The 15657-nt window shown below is 52.2% G+C and overlaps 1 protein-coding gene across 1 annotated transcript in view; it reads right to left on the reverse strand.

The window, feature by feature from the left end:
* Positions 1–15657, reverse strand: part of DIS3L2 (DIS3 like 3'-5' exoribonuclease 2) — a 180499-nt gene that overhangs the window by 2184 nt on the left and 162658 nt on the right. The window contains exons 16-21 of the mRNA XM_059479223.1: positions 7726–7909; positions 6483–6569; positions 2401–2548; positions 2167–2297; positions 1840–1944; positions 1064–1165 (exon numbers count right to left, since the gene is read on the reverse strand). Of these exons, the coding sequence (XP_059335206.1) occupies positions 1064–1165; positions 1840–1944; positions 2167–2297; positions 2401–2548; positions 6483–6569; positions 7726–7909 (757 nt within the window). The remainder of the gene's footprint in view (positions 1–1063; positions 1166–1839; positions 1945–2166; positions 2298–2400; positions 2549–6482; positions 6570–7725; positions 7910–15657) is intronic.

The raw sequence follows: 15657 nt of genomic DNA on the forward strand, positions 1-15657 counted from the left end.
AATGGGCCCTGCTCATGCTGGGGCATCATTTTTCATCAGTCCCCTGCTAGGGTGTAAGTGATCCCTGCTCCTGTAGGAAAGGGGGAACTGAGGCCACTCCAGGTTGCATCCTCAGGGCTTCTCTGAGCCAAGCTGAGAGAGGAAAGCTCAGCTTCAAAGGGAGGGAAGCCTGCAGAAATGTTTGCAGAGCCAGATCCAGCTCTGATCACAACATCCACCCTGGGAAGGGAAGGACTCTCCAGCACATGCATCACCCCAGCTGGGAAGGTCAGCCCACTCTGTGTCAGGAAACCTGAGCGGGCAAGGATGGGATGTGCTGGGCTTGGATGGAACTGGGGCTCAAGTGCAGAGCCCCTGGAGCAGTGCAGGGAGAGGCTGGGATTCAGCCCTTCAGGCAGAGATAGCAGCAGTCAACACAGCTGGGGTTTTACAGCCATGCCAGACAAAAGCTGGCAAAGAAGCACCACTTAATCAAGCCAGACAAATGTGATTGCTCCCTTTGATTGAGTTACCAAGTTAATAGATGACAGGGACACAAGAGAGAGATTTCTAGATGCTGTTAAGCCTTTTGAGACTGCATCTCAGTAAGTCTGATTTAAAAAATTTCTCCTAATTGAGGCTCAACCCTGTCACAGGGATGGAAACCCCAAGAAAAAGCCATGTCAGGGACAAAGAGTGCCAGGATGGGGGAAGGGTCTAGACAAGAGCTGCCTTAAGGCTGATTTTACTTAACATCTTAATTGATGATCTGGAAGGAGGAAGTAAACAGCATGTTAATTCAATTCCTGGAAAAACCTGAACTGGGAGGCAGGGCACACAGCAGGCAGGGCAAAGACTGAAGGCTGTGGAGGGGTCAGATTGTGAGGGCAGTGATGGGACTGGAATGGATGGCACAGGAGGCTGAGGTTGAAGCTGGGCTCGCTGGGAAGGGGACACAGCAGGACTGACACCCTGCGAGGCAAGTCCTGCCTCCCAGACCTGTCCCTGCAGACATCACAGCACCCACATGTTGCCCACAGCCTCCCTGGTGTTGTGAGCCTGTCCCATGCTGTGGAGGTCTTACCTGGGGCACAGATTCCCCCTCCAGCTCCTCTGGTTCCCACAGGAGTGTCAGCTCTGGCTTCTTCCCTGCCTTCTGGTAGCGGAAGTCCACCAAGGGCAGTGCCTGCAGGCAGGGACAGTGTTGGGAATGTGCCCCCCCAACTCTCCTCCAGCTCCCCTGTGGATGGGGCTGAGGCTGCTTCTGCCCAGCACAGCCCAGCTGCCTCTGCAGCTCTTCAACAACTGGGATGCAGCAGCCTGTGAGCCTGAGCCTAGCACGTAAATCAGGGGCTGCTGCCATACACTACCAGCCCATATATCATGCTCTATGTCCTGTTTAAAGATGTCATTGCCAGACATATAACCAGGTTATTAAGAGAGGATGCTGTCACCAAGTGCAGGTGCTGGCCCACAGCACTGCTGTCACAGCCCCAGATAAACCACCTGATTAAATGAAATGAAAACCAGCCTTGCTCCCTGTCCTCACTTCAGATCCACACTTATCTCTGTTCCCCTGAATCTGGCTTTATTCCCTTTTACCCAGCATGTCACAGGGAGAAGCTGATCCCCAGAGACTGGGCTGATCCAGACCCCCCAGTCCCTTGTGCCTGCCTGGGCTGAGGGATGGAAGGCAAACTCCAGGAAGGTTCCCTCCCCTCTGGCTGGCCCAGCTAGGGCACAGCTCTGCCTGTTGCAGGGCTGGCACAAAAGGGCACCGGGACAGCCACTGCCCTCAGTGATGCCAGGCTGCTCTGGCAAGGCAGGGTTGGCACTGTCTCACACTGGTGAGGTACTTACATTGCAGTAGATGCGCTTCTGGACTCCAAACTTCAGCACCAGGACATCAAAGGCCTTGCTCAGGACACCCATGACCATGGCTTCTGACTCCAGAGGACCACATTCCTGTCAAGAGACAGAGCTGTCACTACACAGCAGATCTCATTCAGCAATCCCCAAGACAGTGTCTCAAGGTCCTGGGATCCAGCAGTGGTGGCTGCTGAGTGTGTCCTCTCACTGTTTGCTTTTCCTAAAGACAAGTGGGCAGAGACAGCCCCTGCCCATGTAGGCTGGGCCTTCACAGGGAAATCCACAGATACCTTGGGAGACAAGAGCCTTGGGTCTTACCCTGACAAAGACAGAGAAGAAGAGGTCAGCACTGAGCTCCTGCACCCTCTTGGAAGCCATCTTCCGGTCATTGCAGTGATCAGCCTGTTTCTGGATGGCCTCCTTCTCCATTGTGATGGGGGATCTGGCACCTGCAAAGGGAACAAGTGACAATAACATGCCCATGGTCCCTCCTGCTCCAGAGCCATGCATGGCCGCTGTCCCTGTCCCAGCCCAGCAGGGGAGCACACGCACCGAGCGAGGCGGAGAGCAGGCGGTGCACGACGATGTCGGCGTAGCGGCGGATGGGGGACGTGAAGTGGGTGTAGAACGGCACATTCAGGGCGTAGTGGTGAAAGAGCCTCTCGTCATCCAGGACGCCAGTGCAGAAGTAGAGAGCCATCTGAAACGGGGAGAAACCAGGCAAGGCTGTGAGCAAGGCTGGTGCCATGAGGTCGGAGGGGTCTGGCTCTGTGAGACACAGCGCCAGAAGCCAATGGCCCTCCTGTCTGCTGATGGTCCTTCACCTGCTGCTCAGTTTGGGCTGCACAGGCACTACAGAAACTGAGCACAGAATAAAAGGGGCAAAGCCACTGCCAGGAGCTGCTGGCTGCCAGCTGTCCCTGCCTGGCCCCAAGGATTGCATCAACTTTCACACCATCCATGGGTCTGAGCAGCTTCCTGCTTCTGTTCAGGCCCTAGGGCTCATTTGCCTTCCTCTCATCTTCCAGGGGAGAGCCCAGCTTGTTCTGTGCCCACATCAGGTGCTCTTTGGTTCTGAGTCTGGCTGCAGGCTTTACACACACACTGTGCATGCTTGGAGAGCACTGGGGGCAGGTATGACTGGCTTCCAAGGAGGAGAGAGAGCCCTGTTGTTATCCCTGCTGCTCCATCCCACCATGGCAGCTGGGGAGCTGAGCAGCTGAACCGCCCATCTAAACCAACACCAGGGCAACAGCGGCACCACTGCTCAGCAGCCTCTTACAGCAGGAACTGCTCCTGTGTCACCCCTGTTATCCCACAGGTTACAGCTTTTATTTTTACATCTGTGAAACACCAGCTCTTGGGGCTGGGAAAACACTGGGGGCTGGGCCCAGGCGGGGAGGGGAGGCTGTGCAGGTCAGGGGGGTGGCGGCAGGGTCACGGCACAGTGGCGATTGAATGAACTCATTTAAAAATAAGAGCAAGTGATTTAAAAAAAACAGGAGTAGCCAGCTCTGATTACAGAGCCGTCCTGGGATCCTTGGTTTGGGCAGCTGTATCCTCCACTCTCCAGGCCAGTGGCGCAGCCAGCTCCTGCTGAGCAGCAACGCACTGATCCGGGCAAGTAAATAGAGCAGGTTAAAAAAAGCAGCATCAGTTCTAGCCTTATTATGAGACCCAAGAGCTGGGATAGGAGCTGTAGTGGCTGCCAATTTCCACAACCCAGAATTAAATTGTTTCTGATGGACTCCACGAAGTATGGTCTCCACTCAATGAGCTCAGCTCCCACAGAATGAAGCTGGGCAGGGAGACACACCGAGCTCCAGAGGCTGCTGTGGGGGAGGATGAGTGCCCTTGTGCTGAGAGGCAGCACAGAATCACAGGGAGCTTCCAGCCACTTGTGCCAGGCTTCTGGGCAGAAGGCAGGAAGGTCCCTACAATGCCAGGCAGGCAGAAAGCAGAGCACCAGTCAAAATCCCTGCTCTGAGAAAGACAATGGGAAGAGCCCATCCCTGCCCTATGCCTAGCAGTGTTTCGAGTTATACCCCACCTTGTTTAAAGTCAGAAAAGATGCTGAAGGTCCTGTGCTGCTTGCTGTTGTCTTCATTGATATACTGGGGCCACTGTGGGGTCCAGCACCATTCTGGACACCCTTTTGGCAGCCCATGGCTCTCACTGACATTTGCAGCAGCTTAAGTATCCCAGCAAAAATACTGCCCTAGGCCATGGAAGGGCTGCAGCCTGCAGGGAGCCCAGTCCAGTGTGTATCTGACACCCACCCTCACCACTGACAGCACAACCCAGTGACATCAGCCTGGCATGAAGCAGATGTTTTCTCATTAACAGATTTGACTCACAAGAGGTCTCAAATCCCCAAAGTTTGCTGCAATCCCCAGAGAACTGCGAGGAGCCTGGAAATAAATCAGCCCCAGCCAACCAGGGGCAGCTTTGCTTTCATGGACAGATTGAATCCCCGAGTGACTGAGCCCCTGAAAAATGATGTGTCACTGCTCCTTCATCTGTTACAGGGCTCCTGGCATGCCAATCCAGGCATTCCCTCAGGCACACCCATTACCAGTTGCTTCCCATCTCCCTCCTCCTCCCAGAGGCTGATGTCTTGACCACCAGCACTCAGTGAAGAGCGAAGACACAGGCTTGGCACAACCAGGGGTTAAATCTGTGGACAGGTTGTTTAGGCTGATTTAGCTGCAGCCTTGTCCCTGAAGCATCAGCTTTATCACTGGGAGCTGTGACATGTGCAGGGACACAGGTGACTCCTCAGTGCCCCGACCAGACAGTCTCGCTGCACCATCTGCCAGAGCAATGGCCCAGCCCTTACCACCAGCCTGGGCCCCTCAGTGCCTGTGCTCTGCAGCTGCCAGCACTCAAATCTGTCCTCTCCCCCATAAGGGATCACGACATCCAGCAGGATGGGGCTGATTCTTCCATCTGCTCTCATGCTGGTGGCAGACAGCAAAAAATTACTCCTCTCAGGGAAAGCTCCTTCCTTCCTTGGAAGCTGTTTGCCCCCTTCCAAATGTTTTGCCTATCATGGGAGTGTGCCAGGCAGCAGGTTTGCCACGTATGGGTGGACTGAACAACACACCTGAACACACAGGCACCTTTGTCTTCTGATGATGGAATGAGACTAATTCCTGGCAAAATCACATCTTGTGGAGTATCTCCTTTAAAAGTGCCTCTTTCTCTGTCTGGTATCTACTCTGCAGAAGACTTCATCCCCAAAACCTTGACAGCTCTTTCATGTCATGAAATCTAACATATTCACAAGGCTAAATCTTAATGAGACACACTGAGTGGTATCTGAAATCACTCCCACTGCTTCTCCAACCACAGTCTCAGGAGACCATAACAGCAAGATCTCAGCAAGTCCATGGGTCCCCAAAAGCCCATCTCCTCCTTGGTGCCACTGCAGAACTTTCTCCTTGCTCATCCATCCTGGCCAGCAGCCAGGCTTGCTCCATGTGCTGCTACTGGCAAAGGCAGGCTTGTGCCACAGTCAGCAGGACCAGAGAGGGAATCAAAGGAACTCATGTCATCAGTGCACCTTCCACCAGAAAAGGAGGATGTGACAGAAGGGACAGGATAACCCAAAGCAGGATACAGGATCTGGGACAACACATCCAGCTCCAGAGGACACTTCCTGCCCTTTACAAAGCAGCCCTCCTGAGCTGGACCCATGTGAGAGGATGATTTACCAAACAGCCTCATAGCCCAGCGCCGTTTGCAAACAAGCAATAAGTCCCGGAAACACAGCAGGACTTCAGGCACTGCTAATGAGTAAATGAAGCAAATAAGCTAATTACAAGAGTGACAGTGAAATGAGTGATGTTGGGAAGATGATTCATTCCTGCAGTGATAAGCAGGCCACAGCAGAGAGATCATTTCAGGAACCTGCCCCTTCTCCCCACGGGGTAGGACTTTCCTCAGAAGAGGTTGTGCCGTGCCCAGCTGCAAATGCAGCTGATGCCTCACAAAAACTTTTCATGATGGTGATAAACACCCAAGTAAGTGTCCTGAGCTACAGATGCACTAAACATGACAACTGGTGTGAGCAGCACAAGCCTCCACAGCAGAGACTGTCAAAGAAAGCCACCTGGGCTGGAGGGAGACTGAAGGGTTTCCAGAACTTTCCTTCTTCCAAGAGCAGGTACCAGACTGTGCCTATGGCCAGCTGCACACCCCTACTCTTAATTCCTTCTTTGGACCAGTTGGGATACCATGATGTGAAGAAATGACACAAACATGAACCATGAAGGCCACCCCAGCTGTTCACAGGGCTGGGTCCTTGTGAGTCTGCTAACAGCCCTCATGCAACTTCAAGGGTGAAATATCCCAACCAGGAATAACAGGGACACTGTGGGCAGTGAGGAAAGACTCAGCCTGACCTTGCCATCCAGTGAAGCTTTGTTGCTCCAGTGCCTCCAGTTCCAGCTGCACAGGGCTGGAGGCACTAGAGGAAGCTGCTGGCAGCCCTGGAACACCACATTCAGTATTCATTCTCTCCTTCTGTGTGCAACAACCAGCCTGGTAACTCAGAAGGGACAAGGATTGAAGATAAAGCCACAGCAGAAAGCTGCAAGCAGACATGCCCAACAGCACAGCGTTGTTCTCACCTGCATGGGCCTGGAGAACATGTAGGTCAGCACTTCTTTCCTTGCTCTGGAATATTTGTCAGCACCAAATGTTTCACTTAAGCTTTTCTGGAGGAGAAAAGAGAGAGCATTCAGTGTTGACATGTTATGGTGGTAAAGGGACCCAGGCAGACCTTACTGATGGTAACAGCAGCCTGTCAAAGCCAATTTCCCCTTCTTCCTGAAAATCCCCTTGTAAGCCAAAAGGTGCACATGAAATTGGGCTTTGCTGTGGTCCCAGCAGCCCCAGGTAGGACTGCACACACAGTCCTGAGCACTGGCTCTCCTCCTGGGGTCAGTGGCAGGGAGCACCAGGGCATGGGGACTGCTGGCTCTGCCCCAGTTGTGCAGTGTGACAGAGAGGATGCAAACCCTCTCCTGACTCGTGCCTGGCTCCCATCCAGCTGCTGAGAACTTCAGCACAGGGACTAATGGGACTCTGGGGAGACATGGATATGGGAGGTCACTGCCTGGGGGTAGCAGTGAGGAAGGGCTGGAGGGTTCAAAGTGCAGGAGAGGAGCTGAGTGAGCAGCCTTGCCTCTGCTGATATAGGCTAGGCACAGCAATCAGGGAAAGCAGTCCCAGCTGCTGGAGGGGCGTGCAGGAGCCAGCAGGGATGGGATTAACAGAGGATTATCCACAGTCCAGTTGCGGTGAGTAAAGAAAATTCTGGAAGCTGCGCGGTGCTGTTCAGCTGGAGTTCAGCCTCAGGACATGCTCAGCACAGGAGTGGTTGGACACTTCTTGCCCTGGCTGCATCTGACCTTTCCCAGCACTGCTTTCTAGTGCTTCCCAGTCAGCCCACTTCCCACCCTGCCCTCTCTGAGACCTGCACCAGCCCAGACAGAAACAGCCCCATGCAGAGCTACTTTTCTTGTGCTATGGAGCAAATTCCCTGCCCACAGAAGGAAATCTGGGTGTCCCAGTGAGTGCTCCTGCACTGAAACATCCTTCCCATTGCAGGGAGGGCAGTGCAGGGGTCACTTGCAAGGTCCTTCCCACCCTGCTCTAATCTCTGTGCACAACATGGCTGACCAGGCCAGGTGGGCCACCCCTGCCCAGTGCTAATGGGATCAATAGTGGGTGAGGGAGGTGTTTTGTTTTGGCATGGCATAGCTGTCAGCTGTGCTTGGGCAGAGAGGGCCAGGGAATGAAGCACACACTGCCACGAGCATGCCATCACATAGCTGCCCACTCTTGTCCCCACAGCCCTGGGGGACTCACATGCAGGGTCCCCGCGCTGCTGAAGTCGATCTCGAGGCCGACTTGGTTGCAGAAGTCCATGAGGTCTTTCAGCAGCTTGGTTTGGGGCGGGGGGTGGCGGCGCAGGAAGGCCTGCTCGGGGAAGGAGCGGTAGATCTGATGGGCCACAGCCATGTTTGCCAGCAGCATGAACTCTTCCACCAGCCTGCGGCACGAGAAAAACAACCCCAGGCCCAGGTTAGACAGGGGAGCCCCTGGGAAGCCAAGCCAGTCCACAGTGATGGGAACTAATATGACACAGGGGACAGGGGAGCAGCTTGTAGTTGCTGACATAAGCACAGATTAGCTGTGAGATTGCAGCAAATCCCCCCCAAATTCTCACTTTCTAGTGGAGGTTTCCCCAGGGACTCAGAGTAAGCTGTCCTGCTGGCGCAGACAAGCAGAAGTCAGTGATAAATTGACAGCTTAAATTAGGATAAAATAATCTCCCTTTAGGTCATTTTATCTCCTGAAACGGTTGACAAGCAAAACAAACGCCGTGCGAGAGATAGCACAGAAAACAAACACACATCTCTGTCTTCCTGGGCCAGAGCAAACAGCGCCTCGCTTGCTCCCCATCCCCAGCTCCACATGTGTGGCCAGGCCCAGGCTCTGAGCCCTGCCCCACGCCAGGCTCCCACCCACAGCTCTGTCCCCAGGCAGGACAAGCCACCAGCGCTGCTCCAGCAGGGCTGCCTTTGGCATCCAGGGACTCCACAGGCTCCTCCATACAATCTCCAGAGTGCTGGGGTATTCCAGGCTGGGCTGAGCCCCTCACTTTCCACTCTGAATGTTCATGCATTGAATGGAAACCTCTGGGGTTGCACAGTGCTCAGGAAAGCAATCCCAGCACTGAGGATCATCTTTGGCATCTGTATGGGCTGTGCTACCAGCAGCAGGGCTGTGCCACGGGGGACTTGTTTAACTGGGCTTGATAAGCCAGAGATGTGCTTAACTGGGCTTCCTGCTATTTCCTGCACATATTCCCAGGGCTCCTAACTGGTGCTAATTGCCAAAAAAGATAATAGATTTACAGAAGCAACCTCATCCCCCCAACAATGCCTGAGTGAGCTATTGCTGGTTGTGCCAGCCCAGCCCTGTTGCTCCTGCAGGCAAAGCAGTGATTTTGCAGGGCTGGTTGGGGGACCAGGGCTGCAGCCAAGGGTTCCTGCAGCTCCCAACCCTGGCCACTGCTGGGGAGACTGGCCAGGTGAGATGTGCAAGGTGCTGCACTCCTGGGGTACTCCTACAGCAGTCATACATTCTCAGCCTGGGAGTACTTGCCAAGAACTAGAAAGAGAAAGGAAATAAAGGCAAGCCCAGAGGAGAAATAAGCACCTGAGAGTGATCATCAGCAGTAGAAATATTAGTCTTTAATGGGAAGGAGCTCCCTTATTAAGAGCCCTGTGGATTCTCACAGAGGGTTTTGTGCCAGAGGCCAACACTTGAGGCCCCACAGGGAGGGCAGGAGGGACAAGGGCAGTGTGGGCAGGGCAGGAGCAACACGGTCTAAATGGGAATGGGCTGCCTGCCCTGTCCCCTGGAACACTGGCCCATGGGGACATGCTGCCAAAGGCCAAGGGCTGGGTCGCAGGTGGGCAATGCTGAGCAGGATCAGGACAACTCCTGAGGGGCCACTTCAAGGGGGCTGAGCCAGGCTCTCGCTGCTCCTGTGCAGCAGAACCGGCAGATGGCAACCTCGGTCCCTCTACGGCCACTGGCTCCGGGGGGTCCGGGGTCCGGGACAGTGTGGGACAGCATGGCCCGAGGGCACGGGGCACCCCGGCCGTGGGACAGCTAGTGGCAGCCAGCGGGTCATGGCATGGCCATCCCCATCTCCTGAGAGTGGGGGTCACCGAGCAGCACGTGGGGAGCACGGCCTGAGGACAGGTGTGAGGCTGGGCCAGCCCATGCTCACACCTGGGAAGCCCCTTCTGCCCGAGCCAGGTCACAGCGAGGTACAGAAAACGGGGCAGGCTGCAAAAGGCTGCAGCTCTCCTTCCCATGGGCTTTGGTGCAAGCAGAGGGAGGCACTTCCAGCATCAGCCTCAGCTACACAGATGCACACTTGGGCAAAGGTTGGCCATGGAGTCCCCCTGCATCTCCCTTGAACTGCAGCCTCTACAGAAAGAAGATGCAAGCCCATTTTTAAGGACAAAGCAATAAACACCTGTGAACAAAATCTCCTCCTTGTCATAGGCAACATGTGCTCATTGCAAGTCTCAGAGAAGAACACTGTGAGCAAATGCTGCAGCAGACCCTGGTGTGTCTGTTCCTGACAAGCACGGGAGCGTAAACCCTTCATCTCCCATCTACAGTGACACTTTTGGCTGGATGCAATTTCCACCTGATTATTGACTTCTGCATTTTGTTTTATCATTCTGTGGCTTGGGCTTTTACAATTTCCAGGACATATCTTTGTTCTGATGTTGGAGGTACTAAATGGAAGCACATACCTGAGCACCCTCCTGCCAGGGATGCTTTTATTGTTGAAGTAAAACTAACAGCACATACTACCCACTCTGCTCTGCAAAATCTCTTACCCTGGGAAGCACCCAGGAGCTTTGCACCCATGACAGGGTGTGCAGGATGCAACCATGGATATTCAGAATTGAAAAGCTATTCTTGCTCTCTCACCCAAAGGCAGAGACAGGCTCTGGGAGATGCATCTGCAGCTCAGGCTTTCAAGGATCAGGTAACACGGATAAGGTTGGACACTCCTCTATCTGGGAGGAAAGGAAGCCCCAGGATCTGATGGGTTGGTTTGTGTCAGCTCAGAGTAACAAACCAGAGTGCCCTGGGAAGGCTGCAATGCCCTGGGGGCTGATGCCAAAACCCCCTGCAGGGACAGAGGGTCCTTCCCAGCTCTGGATCACTGCAGGGTCATGGAGCTGCTCCCCAAATGTACCCTGCTGCAGCATTCCTGCAAGCTTGAAAGGGAAGAAGAGTGTGGGGCTGCTCTATAATTCCTAGTCAGATTTGCTCTAAACATCAGGAGTTCAGGAAGAGAAAGCAGCTTTCAGTAGGCAAAGTCACAGCTGGGGTAATCCAGAGCATGTGAGAGCTCACCAGGGTCAGAGGGAACAGGGAACAGGAGACAGTGAAGGTGCTGGCACCTGTGATGGGAGTTAAGCCACGCTACCTGTTCCAGCAGAGCAACAGAGTCTGGGGTTCAGGACACAGACAGGAGACAAGATCTGCATGAAACAGCTAAATGTGATGACCTCAGTGCACCTGAAAGGAAAACCTTAATCCCGAGAGGAGCTCACACTGTGACTGCATGGGATGTTGGTGACTCAGGAGGATGAGCCAGGGATAGGACTGCCCATGAAGCCAGCAAGGCTTCAGGTGCTGAGGAGCTGGAGGGCACAGCAAAGCTGCTGCCTTCCTGCCCTCCCCACGTGGCCTTTCAGTTGCACTTTTAGCTCATGTTTTCACCAGGGCTTCAACTAAGCAAGCACTACACTGTGGCTTGGAGAAAAGCAATGAATGCTGGGCTGGTGGGAGCAGAGGTTGGCTGGCAGAGCATGGACCCAGCCCAGTGGCTGCTGCTGATGCTGCTGGGAGCTGTGCTGAAGCCCTGCTAACTTGTCAGCAGGTCAAACGACAAGAGGTTTTGGGGTTTCTGTGGGTTTTTTTCTTAAAACAGCCCAGCTTGGAGTCTGGCTCGGTGCAGCTGGCAGACAGGAGTACAAAGAAAAATATTTAATGGCTAAAAAAATGGAGACAGAAAGACTGGTCCATCTGAACGCGCGCTGAATGAATCCCATGTGAAATGCATTCTAACGCCATCGCTACAGTTTCCTCTGGATTAGCTGAGCTATCCTTGGCTCCTGGCTCCATAAAATCCCATAAACAATCTGATCTGAACTTTTGCCCTTTCTGTGCTGATGTGAGGCTTCCTCGGCCATCCCACAGACAGGGCTAGGGGTCAACAGGTGGCTGTCCCTCCATAGGTGCCTGCAGATCCCAGCTGTCCTGCTAACCAAGCTGCAGGAGGGAGCATTTCCAAACATGTTCCATGCATCATTTAACACGTGAGGGCAAGGAGAGGGAGGGATGGGATGGCTTTTGAGCTCTCTAATATGTACATCTCCTGTCAGCTCTTTCAATATCCAAATTTTGCTTGTGAGTTATGTGGATGAAACTCATCCTCAGCCTGCCTTATGCAAGAGGTCAGCTGGAGTGTATGGGCTCACACTCACCCAAGTTTCAAATGTGACCAAGGCATGCCAGTGCCTACACCTCACCAACTTCTGGGGAGATTTCAAGCTCCTGAGATGTTCTTAAACACAAGTCTTGGTGTTTTTCAAAGTATTTTTGATAGTCATAGCTTCTGTAGGGAAACAGTCACCTATGAAACCATTCACTGAAGAGGACTGATGATATCTTCATTACATCCCAAAACTTAAGCTAGTGGGCTGTAATTCCTCTCAGACAACTCCTGCCAGTACCAAACATCTATGGGATGTGGAGAGAGGAACTGCACATTCAGACCCTTGACCTGCTTTAGTATCAGCATTACTATTTGCTCCATTAAATGTTAGGTAGACCCTTCCCAACCTCCAGATAGCAACCTTGAAAAACTACTGATGTCCTCAGCAAGTTGTTTGGTTGATGGCAAATAAAATAATGTTTTTTCATGGCAAATCTGCAAAGAGAGGCAGGGCAAGTAAAATGCCCGTTTGGCTGCTTGTCTCCATGGCAATGCAGCTAGGCTGCACAGCAGCCATCCAAGTGTCCACTCTCCCTGATTAACTTGACAAATGACATTAGCTAAGAAGGGTTTGCTCAAAGGGAGAGACAAGGAGTACTTTGTGTGCAATCCAGTAAGTGCAGGAAGGAGGCAGGCAGCTTCCTTAAAGCAAAAGGACACTAAAATACCTGCTGTTCCAGCAGGGTAACAGACCCAGGACTTCAGAGCAAGGGGCAGTGAGGTGGGGCTGGACAGATGAGCCCAGCTGTTCCCCCATAAACCCTTCCAAACCTCCATCCTCTCCTGCAAGATGTAACTGATGGGTATATCCAGGTGTTGGAAGAGTTATCACAGCTGAGGTGTGAGAGATAAACCCAAAACACCACACAGCCCTTCCATGGCAGGGTTCTTTGCTTTTGATGGGCTGGAGAAGTGTAGCTCATTGTGGAAACCTGCTCCCAAAAGGACGCAGCTGAACTGTTCTGAGCTGGAGTCTGAGCCCCCCTTCCAATGGTGGTCCCACTGGCTGGGTGAGCTGCCACCAAGCAAATCCCCAGCATTCTTCCAGCAGTTCAGACTAGAGCCAAATGTGACCAACCTCTTCTGCAAGGGTTACCAAACTTCTTTCTCCTAACCCATCACAATATCTCATCTGCTCCTCTCCATCTTGTCTCTCTCTCATAGCACGCACTCCCTCCTACAAAAGGAACAAGATTTCTGCTGTTCAAATTTCTTCCTATCTACAGATAGATTTACCATCCCAGATCAGCATGGGTTAGTGCTTCAACCTGCAGTCAAAGGCATCCTGTTTCTCAGCCCATATCTATGTGCATGCCTCAGGTGTGTCCAGCTCCGTGCTGGGTCCAAGCAGGGTTAGGACAGTATAGCTTTGAGAGCATCACACTTGAACCAAACAGTGTCATGGAAAGCTGGTGCTGAGAAAGGCAGCCCTGATGTGTCTGTGTGTGTCTGAGAGAGCTCTAAAGACACTGATGGATTTATGCTCCCTTGCTAAGGGCAGTACACTGCTGGGAGCCCCTGCTCTCTGCTGGCTTGGAAGGGATTATTGTTACAGCACAATCTCATACCAAACAGGAGATCTACAGCCACCCCCTGCGAATGGGACTCTAAATCCTGCTGCATTCACCCACAAAGTCACCTTCCACAGAAGGCTGCAAATAGTCCTGTTCACATCCAACAGGGGCAGCATCAGCTGAAGGAAAACAGTAAAGAAACAGCAGCAAGGCTCAACCAACAAACCCTCTCCCAAGGTGTTAGGTCCAAAGATGCTGGATGTGGTATGACTTTTTCTTCCTTAAATCGCGTTCGCTTATTTTTGATTACACCTCTTCCATGAAGCAGAGGAACTTGAGAGGTTTCTATAAAAGCTCTTCTAAAACCAACATTAGCTAATCCCACATCTCCTGAGAGTGCAGCCAATGACACAATTATGCTCTTTGGTGAGTAGATGGGCGGGCACTTCCAATGGCTCTTTTCCATGCAAAATTATGCAAGAATAGTGTGCTGTTTTCTTGGTGACACTCTGCCTATCCAACAAACAGGAGCATCTTCAGCCATCCACTCTGGAATAGCACTGCTGCCTGAAGAGCCATGAAAATCAAATCTGCTATTATCCAAAAAAATTGGATTACAGAGTTACATATGAGCCTTGTAATGTTGGTGTGGAGCTCCTGTTGCCAATGACAGTTGCCAAAAGACCAAAAGATCTACTTTTTTTTTTGAAAGAAAAAGTAGTAAAAGGCAAGAATGCTGGCGGTTCCTGGCTTGATGAAAGTCATTTGTGCTCCTCTCACAGCTAGCAGTAGCCTTGTACAAAGCATAGCTGAATAATGGAATTACTCCACTTTCTGAGATTGCTCAATTAACTCTTGGTTAAAACTGCTACCATTGAAACTTGATGAGAATAGCAGCTCTGAGGCAGTTTTAGATTCATTTCTTACTAAGCTAGAATGGCTTTTCCCTATAATGAACACCCTTTCCGGGGTATAAAGAATGCCCTTTATATTAGCTATGGTGCCTTCCCAGTAATAGATGCCTACAACACAAATGCATGGGAGGGTTCTCTGAATACAAATGTCACTTATGGACCACTCTCACACCTTGAGGCTGGAAATGCCACAAGACTGCTCTCTTTGCTTTATCCAAATTATCTGTGGTACAGTGGAAAACTGTTTTAAGTTCTCAATGCTGACGCTGGGCTCCTGAAGGCATTTGGCATGATTACGAATTAATTGCTTAAAGCCTGATGTACTGGTCTGCACACAGGGATTAAGACTGCTAGAAAAACCTCAGCCATTTGACTGAATTTCTTTGAAATTATCAGCACCACTTTGCAGCCCTGTTAAATGAAATTGCTGAGTACATCTGGCAGCACAGCGTCAGGCCAGACGTCGCAGTGCTGGACGGCACAAGCGGCCACAGAGCCTTTGGGACCTCTTGGCTCTCAGCTATGTGGGTGGAAAAGGCCCCTTGCCCAGCCTGGAGTTCCTCACCCTCATCTGTGGTTCATATGGAAGGGATAAAGTCAATACCTGCCCGTCCTATCATCCTCCCTCCTGTCTGGATTCAAATGGCAAAGGAGGCATCCTCGGACTGAAGCGTTGGTGTTGCAGAGGATGCAGTCACTGCGGGCTGTGTCTCTTCATTAAAGGTTAATATGACTGCAGTCTGCTCCTTTCCATGCTAATTGGTGACAACCTTCAGACTCCTGGCATGGTGCTCAAGTGCTCCTCTGTGCCAAAACAGAGTTTTCAGCTGCTATGGGCCAGGGATGAAAGCTTAGACCTGCATGCATGTGCTGGGCCACACAGGATGGGGAGGCACAACTTCAGCAGGCTCCCTCAGCCTCAGCTCCACTGTTCTCCACAATCTTCTCACAATTACCACATTTTTGAGCCCAGGGCAAAGGACTTTACTCTCAGCATCACACACAGAAGAAGAACTCCATCCAGAAATGGCCTTCCTAGATCTAGACATCCCTTTTTTCATGGGCCCCAAAGAAGCCCCTGGAGTGCTGCTCACTCACAGTGGGCACACAGTCTCATATACGTCCCCTTCTAGGAATGTCTCCAGTCCTCAGGGCTGCCTGGCACTGCCACGCTGACCTCCTACTTGTGCTGGGTGTCAGCATCAATGTGACAGCAACGTTAAAAACCCTCCCTGAATGCACAACCCCTTCACCTTTGTGGGGAAGACAA

This window comes from Ammospiza nelsoni, chromosome 10 (assembly GCF_027579445.1).
Source record: "Ammospiza nelsoni isolate bAmmNel1 chromosome 10, bAmmNel1.pri, whole genome shotgun sequence".
Lineage (NCBI taxonomy): Eukaryota > Metazoa > Chordata > Aves > Passeriformes > Passerellidae > Ammospiza > Ammospiza nelsoni.